Raw genomic sequence first — 8,679 nt, 5'->3', positions numbered from 1 at the left:
AAAATAATAATTCAGACTAAAAATTTTTTTTTTGTGGAAAAGCAATACTTTCATTCTGTACCCCTCTAAAGGCCCCATGGATGTATTATTTTTGAAAAAATATAGCTTTTAATAAATATTCTACATATTCAACCTTTAACTTAATAAAATAAAATAAAATGTAATGAAGACTGATCGGTTCATTGTAAAACATTTATTTATTGATGTAAATGTGGTGATTTCTGTATAGGCTACAGATCCCCCAGGCAGTGCTCCTGTGTCCAAAACACATGAAGCTTCACTTTTAATTCAAACAAATTAATGCGACAATTGTTACATTTCATCAATGAGACGAGCATTTATCTCCTAAAAAGAATGTAACTACGCGGCGGTAAACCTTTAAAACCCTGCGGGTTAGTTAATTAGCGGTCGTCTTTTCTACCGGGACGAGGTCGGGAGGTTGGCCGGCTGACAAGCTCTCCAGACGGGGTGGTGTCTCCGTGACGAGCCGCTGATCTGCTCCACAGGTGGAGGCTCCACCGTGGAGCTTCACTTCTCCGAAAAACATCGGAGCAAACGTCTAAACAGCCTCATGTGGATAAACCGACCCAACATTGGGGATCTAAACAGCTACTTTCTCGCATGAAAAAATATTAAAACTTAACAAAATGACGTAATAACAGCGCTACAGTGAGAAATAAATCAGCTGCCGGTTGCCGCAAGATACATTCTGGGAAACTTGCCATAGCCCGCCCCTCGGTCCGTAGTGTGCCCAAGGGGGCAGTTGTCGGTCTGAGAAGTGAAGCTCACTTCCGCGTTCAAAAAACTGCAATCCCCTCGGCTGGGGGGCTGGCTCCAGAAGGGAGCAACTCTAATTAAGCCCCATGTTAAAATAGCCGATTTTACAGCTTAAAAAAACATATTTACAGCCTGGTACATTTTATTTTTTTGGTCTCAACCGATAGTTTCTACCCCCGCACACACTCTGAGGGGGGTGAATTTTTTTTAAACTCTACCGTTTTACTGTTATTAGGTTTAAAGTTCTGGCCAATCAGGGCGCGGAAACGTTGAGTGACAGGTCCGGAGACCGCTGCTACGAGGCCAGTGGGCGGGCTCTCGGCCGGCTAACGGCCGCACCTCTCCAAATATGGCAAGTCAAATCCAACATGGCGCGGTTCAAACCCCCGTAGTAGAGGCACAAAACAGACTCCTCCAAACCAATGGGTGACGTCACGGGTGCTACGTCCATTCTTTTTACAGTCTATGAGTGTGCCCCTGAAAAATCTCCGTTTCGAGGGCGAGATAGCCCTACCACTTCCCCCTAACCCTCGTCTGAACCAGAATTGGGACACCCCTACCACTTCACGTGAACGTGCAAAACGAAGGGTTAGGGCCAAGGGCTAGGGCTAATAGTCCAGTCATTTTATGAGAAAAGGTTAAACAAATTGCAACAGAAGCAAACTCAACTGATTTTGTATCCTCAGCATGTCCTGATTGAGGGAAAAAAAGCCCCGAAGAATCCCATTAGGGGAAAGTTTTGAAAAACACCCAAACATATCCCATTTATACGCATATAAAAAATTTTTTCACATGAGTAGGGTAAAATTTTTAACCTTTAGATATCTCCATGAAAATTACTGAGTTGATTACTCACATTAAGACAAACAAAAAATGTATTACAAGTTTTTTGAAATTCTTTGTTAACATGAGCAAATTTGCATAAATCTGCATAAATTTGCATAAATCGCACCGTTTTAACAGCACATGTATATATGAAGTTGCTGTGGTGGTACCGGCATGAAAATTGGAGTGAGTTGACTCCATCGGTCAACCGACAAGTTGACCACTTTAAATTTCAAGATGACTGTAAAATCCCCTGATTCGCACAAACTGAAATACGCTGCTATGGCCGGGTTTTGGTTGATTTTTCAAGACAGCCACATCCTTAGAGCAGGTATGACATGAGCCAACAGTGCTTAATCCAATTACGTATGGCTAATTTGCATACATACAGCACCTGATCTAAACATTGGGTAGAGCAGGTGAAAATGTCTTGTTCAATCTTGTTAATATTACAGTTAAAGGGACAACGAGGAGTTTTGGAAAAGCGAAGCGTTTTCACACTACATTTATGAGCCTCCGCGCGCACCGTACATTTCTTTGACCCGGCGCAAGACGGACTCATGTTTTCATTCATCAAAAATTAAAGTCAGAGGTTCAAAGAGGTTCACATACCATCGTAGTTCCGACCATAAACGGCGATTCTGCGGCGTTATTCTCATAACTCGCCATGAAGGAAACGCTGGTCGGCTCGACCAGCATTTCCGCCACCACTAATAATAACAAAATAACGATAGAGACAGATCGATATATTTAGCGAAAATGGAGCCATTAACAAGTGTGAGTAGCGGAGATTCATCCACATTAACGTGAGACTTTTTTATAACCGAATAGAAACTCCTCGTTGTCCCTTTAAAAAGCTTAAGGAATGGAACCAATTTAGGCCCATGAGCATTAATAGAGACGGAGCGTGTCATACCTGCTCTACTAAGGATGTGGCTGTCTTGAAAAAATGCAGTCATCTTGAAATTTAAAGTGGTTTCGTGTTGGTTGACCGATGGAGTCAACTCATTCCAATTTTCATGCCGGTACCACCACAGCAACTTCATATATACATGTGCCGTCAAAACGGTGCAATTTATGCAAATTTATGCAGATTTATGCAAATTTGCTCATGTTAACAAAGAATTTCAAAAAACTTGTAATACATTTTTTGTTTGTCTTAATGTAAGTAATCAACTCAGTCATTTTCATGGAGATATCTAAAGGTTAAAAATTTTACCCTATTCATGTGAAAAAAATTTTTTATATGCGTATAAATGGGATATGTTTGGGTGTTTTTCGAAACTTTCCCCTAATGGGATTCTTCGGGGCTTTTTTTCCCTCACTCAGGACATGTTGAGGATACAAAATCAGTTGAGTTTGCTTCTGTTGCAATTTGTTTAACATTGACCCCTTTTTTGGCCTAAAATTACTGGACTATAAGGGGAGAATCGGAATTCGGCCTCAGACTCTCTTTGATGTTTACACACCTGCGTGTTTGAGCACTGAAGCAGCACTGCCCCCATGTGGTCACACTGAAGCACTACAGTCTGATCTATGAGCCACCTACCTACAGTATATGGAACTGGTTCTATCCACTGTTATATCCAGTGTGTCCACAGGAGAGCTGGAGCTGGTCCCAGCTGACAGAGGGTGAGGGCCGAGTATCACAGAATTCACACATAGAAGCAAACAACACTTACAGGCAGTTTAGAGTCACAAATCAACCTAATGTTCAATGTGTGTGTTTAAACACTACAGAACCCATGAGAAAAAAGGGATCAAACCGCAGATCTTATTTTCAACTGGCTATTTTTAACCCTTTACTCCAGTTCATTGGTTAAACAAACCATCATTGTTGGCTCAATGTATGCTCATACATCAGACTGCAGTGCTTTAGTGTGACCACATGGGCGCAGTGCTGCTTCAGTGTTCAAACAGGTGTGTAAACACCAAAGACAATCTCACTGTGTTTAATATGAATAAATCAAATGAGTGCTGATTTGAATATAAAACTCTGTATTTCTATGGTCACAACAAGTGGATGGAGCACAGGTCCACATCAGACTGCAGTGTTTCAGTGTGACCACATGGGGGCAGTGATGATGACATGTTATCATACAGATTCCAAATTTCCTAATAAATCAATATGATATTTGTAATTTTAGTATTTTTAATATAATTATCTGATGTTATAGGATTGTTTGAAAATACAATTGTTTATGCATTAGGATGATACAATTTATGATCAACAGGAATAAAAAATGACATCAAAACCAACACAAATCACACACGGTTCACTGAAGAGCCAAAGTCGTATGGCTTCTTTATTATTAGTGTTCAACATGAGCTGTTGTTCATGTTTGACATGTTCAGTTACTGGCAATAGTAGAGTCAATCCATGTCAGGTATTTGCAGACTCTCACAAAATAAAATGGTGCTGCAAAGGCTGTATCAGGATGACCACCTTTGACGATACCATAAATCTTGCCTTTGAACAGTACTCCTCCACCAGAGTCACCCTGTGAGAGAAAAATATAAATTCTGAGATTATGACAAAAAATGGTCATCCATCTCAAGGAACTTGTTCTGATGACAGAAGACATCAAATGAGAAACCAAGACAACTCACTGGAGCGGTGTCCTTCCCTGAATCTTTGGCACAGAAAGCATTGGCAACTGGCAGGAGATAAGATGAAGCTTTCATGTAATTTTCAGCATCTTGATCACATTGAACGACTGGTACATCGTTGAGACACAGAAGATCTGTTGGAAACTTCTTCACTGAAGAAAAGAAAAACAAGTACACCTGGTTAATTAATTCTAAATGAGGCCTGATCTGCTTCATTTCAAGATACTTTGTTTCGTTTTTCCAATAAAATGGAAAACTCAACTAAAAACAGTATTGAAATTATAAAACATGGTCATTGAAAAAAATATCTTATTGTCTTTGTAAATAATAATGACACATTTTGCTCCAACACAAATATAAATGATAAAATTCCCAAAATAATCAAAAATAACCTCACCAAATTTATTATTGGCATCAATATCATTGATTCCGAGACCTGCAACCTGAAACTTGTCATTTCTGGAAAAAAAGGAACACATTAAGACACGGTTAATAATGTTAATTAACCAGCTGTAATAGAAACACACAGGCTGATGTGTTAACTGTCACAAACCACTCACTCTTCTGTTTTATTGGAAATACACATCTCTGAGTTAAAGTTTACTTCTCCTGCAGACTGGTACATGTATGTGTAGGTACAGTAGTAGTCTCCTATTTATTGTAAAACAATGCAGCAGCACATGAAGCACCAATACAATAACAGTGCTACGAGACGATAAAGATGAATGTTAATGTACAGTATGCATCGTAGTTTTAGATCCAACCATAGATTGTACATAAAGAGCAGTTTTCCTTCTAAATATGTTACACCTGTGAAGATTCACAGACTAATAATCAACACTTTCCTAAATAACTGATACATGTCCACCAGTTCTCTGAAAAATGGCTCACTCCGTCCATCATCTCTATTATATCTATTGTTGTTGTACTAGGTTTATATGTGTACCATTTTATCTCACTTATTTATTTGCATTTATTTCTGGAGTTGTTGAACTTTGAATTTTGTTGTACCTTGTACATTGAGAATAAAGGAATTCAATTCAATCATCTACACCAAGGTTAGGGTCACAGGGGGTGGAGCCAGTCTTTGCTGACACAAGGTGGAGGCTGGAGTAGTACCCAGAGAGAAAAACTACAACATGTAGCCTACCTGCAGTATCAAAAATATGTTGCCTCATCTATAATTGCAGCTGCTGAGGTGAGGTGGATCTGTGACATCATCTGATAAAACTGAGCTCTGACAGAGAGAGGGATCACAACTTACACTTTAATGTCATTTGTACACTCAGTTGCGTCTGGAAGATCTATTTTATAGATCTTCTGGGGTTTCTTCGGCAGCTTCAGTAGCATAATGTCGTGATTATTTGGTCCTCGATGAATGTCAGTCTGTGCAATATCCATTTCGTTCTCTTTTTCAGTACCGGGGTGGACATTTACAACTACTTTCACAGTCCTGCAAGTAGAAGAAAAGGAGGAACATCACTTAAATTAACACAAACATCATAATGTAATAGATCAGTCTGCCTATTATCTGAATCATATTAATTATTTTTCAAGACAAAAACATGAACTTCAAATGTTTGTGGCTTTTATGTATCTGAGTTTCAATGTCATTTTCATTATCGATACATCAATTGTTAATTCAAATTCAAGAGATTTTGATTATTTTATAAATAAATCACATATGTTTTACTCACATTCCTCTCGGCACACAGTGAGCTGCAGTCAGAACCCACTGAGGTCTGATCAGAGAGCCACCACAGATACACTCTTTGCCATTACACTTTACTGGTATCACTTTGACATGATAGTGACGTTCATTGTTATCACAGTTGTGACCTCCGATGATCCTCTTCTCTAGATCCATGGCTGAACTCAGTGTGACACCTGAAAGACAAAGTCATCACCAGGTGAGTGTGAGTCAGAAAACAACAGTAGTGAGTGGCCACAAAAAGTCAATGAATTCATGGAACAGTCAAATCTTTGTGTTTGTCAAGGTCCAGAAGTTGAAAAGTCTTTGTTCCTGTAGCTCCATGATCCAAACCAAACCTCCCCCCTCATCACAGCTGGACTCAGTAAATCAACACAGTGTCACAGGATCATTTCTAACTGGTTGAAACAGTAACAGTTGTTTCCTACTCACCGAGCCACAGCAGGAAGTAAAGAAGAGCTGGACGAGCCATTGCTGTCATTGACCATCTAATGACTGTTCTGCTGGTGCCACAGCCCTGTCTTCTTAAGTACCTTCACACCGTCCTGTCCTCCTCTGACACAACCATCAGCTCATTAACATAGTCTGATGGAGAAATTTGACACTCCCACATTTATGCAAATTAACAAATGATTTCTTATCAACATTAACGGACACTGACCTCCATAATATTTTAGGATGAACTGTAACACTGAGTTGATGAAAAAAAGTTTTCTCTGATTGAGGTGAAATATGAAGCCAGTAACATTCATTTCAAGAACTTTTGATCTTTTGTGACAGATGTAAAGCCAAAAATATATTGACCCAACTGTCTTGTTAAATGAGAAACAACATACAGTAGACATTAGACTGACTAACTTTTCAGATCGGAAACACAAAAGGAATGACACAAAACTGATGTTCTACATTCACATTGAAATAGTTTAATGTTTTTCTCTACACAAGAGTCTGTTTCATGACACTGTTCACTGGTCAAACTGTGAACAAGCAGCTGATGATCTTTGATTGAAGAAGATTGAAGTTTCCTCCAGTGACTCCAGAGTTTGTTTTTTTCCATTCAGAGACCTTTTTGTTGCCATAACTTAGTTTAATGTTTGTTTCTGTCACCATCTTCCCTTTAACTCTGGTATTAAAACACACAGACAGAGAAGGGGTTTATTATCAAAGTCTCTAAAAGAATCAGGGCAGTAGGAAACAGTCTTGGCCTATAGGGGATATTTTACTGTAAATCTTGTAACACTAGTGGGTCGGACCGGGTCAGGTTTTACTTTTCAGACCTGTTGAGAACTCTAGTGGGTTTACAAAGACAGGAGCAGCTCCTGTATGGAGACGTGGCTCTGACTTGGCTTCCTGTCGGTGGAAAAGCAAACTGGGTCTTTGGAGTCATGTGAGTTGAACCAGCAGAGTACTGGCACCAGATCCAGCTCTGAACCAGGACCAGGTTCTTTTCAGTGGAACATGAGTGCTGCAGGTGGAGGTCTAATCTTATTAAACACCACATCCTCCTGTCCTGTTGCTTCATGTGCTGTCATTCACTCAGCTCATAGTCACAGTGCTGTTAGACCATGTTTAAACTCTCAATGCTCCATTCATTCAGTCTGATCTCTGTCAGTTACCTTCACTATAGTCAGGTTGGTTCACTATTTGCTTATCTTGAAGGTCTTCACACATGAACATGTGTCCATGAAGCAGCAGTCTGTTCAGCTTCACTGTCTCCTGCAGCACGTCTCAGATAAAACTAGGTGACATAATGTGGTGCTGTTTTATCTGAAATAAATGTAAATTCAAACGAGCTGTGAAACTCTGCACATTAAAGTGACCACTACTGTATCTTTACTGTGTCATTGTAAGTCTTGTTTTATTATTTGAATTCAGATCAAACTCAACATACTCCACTGTTTTCTCTCTTGAATGTTGCTAAACTGACTAAAACTCAACTTGGCGATTCACAGATAGATTGCTGTTTTTTAAGACTGTTTAGAGTTTAGGCAATGTGATTTCATTTCATTCCATGATAATTTTGCGTGTGCGTGGACAGAGGTAAGTTTTGCTTTTCTTTGTTTTTTGTCTTCCTGGCTCTTCTCTCCATTGTCTTCAGTATTTTCTACTCTTACCTATGTAAATAGGTTTATTTCAATTCATTGGTCCAGTATTGTCTCTTATCATACTAGTGGAGCTCAGGTGAGTGGATGAAATGAAATTAATATCCTCACCTAAAGTAACCCTAACCCTCAGACTCAGCATACTCCACTGTTCTCTCCCTTAAATGTTGCTAAACTGACTGAAATTAAACTTCATGGTCTTTCTCCTCCTAGTTACATGAATGATATCTAGAATCACTCCATAAATTTGCTTTATATTTGAGTTTTATTCATTCTATGTGATGTTGTTTTATGTTGTCTTTTTCTGTCGTACCTTGTGCTCTGTCCAGACTGTCTCTCACTCTCTCAGGTTTTTTCCCTCATGTCTCTGCACCAACCTCCTCCTACGTCTCCTCCTCTCCTCTGCTCCTAAACCTCCTCCCCTCCCTGTTTATGAACCAGCCTCCCCACCTGAAGCTGCCTGCATCTCTTTTCTTTTCTTTGTTGTTTTTAGCCTCTGTGAGGCACTTTGTGTTGCTTTTAGCATGAAATGTGCCATTTGAAAATTTGAATTTGAATCAGCTCCTCTGTACAGCACAACTCCATACTCCATGTTGTAAACTGCTTTCTTGACTGTACAATCAGTTTTTCCTCAGTTGATGTGAGAGTCTAAGG

General features: G+C 39.5%; 1 protein-coding gene across 1 annotated transcript; it reads right to left on the bottom strand.

Annotated features, from left to right (window-relative positions):
• Positions 1 to 3,953: 3,953 nt before the first annotated feature.
• On the bottom strand, positions 3,954 to 6,395 carry LOC310987629 (serine protease 1-like; the record flags this gene model as incomplete). The annotated part of the gene is made up of 6 exons (XM_083973968.1): positions 3,954 to 4,103; positions 4,213 to 4,364; positions 4,610 to 4,671; positions 5,477 to 5,665; positions 5,910 to 6,099; positions 6,356 to 6,395. 6 exons carry the CDS (start codon positions 6,393 to 6,395, stop codon positions 3,954 to 3,956), a joined length of 783 nt encoding a protein of 260 aa, XP_083830094.1.
• Between the last annotated feature and the right edge of the window lie 2,284 nt (positions 6,396 to 8,679).

This window comes from Trachurus trachurus, assembly GCF_905171665.1.
Source record: "Trachurus trachurus genome assembly, chromosome: 1".
Classification (NCBI taxonomy): Eukaryota; Metazoa; Chordata; class Actinopteri; order Carangiformes; family Carangidae; genus Trachurus; species Trachurus trachurus.
This window is presented reverse-complemented; position numbering and strand designations above follow the sequence as displayed.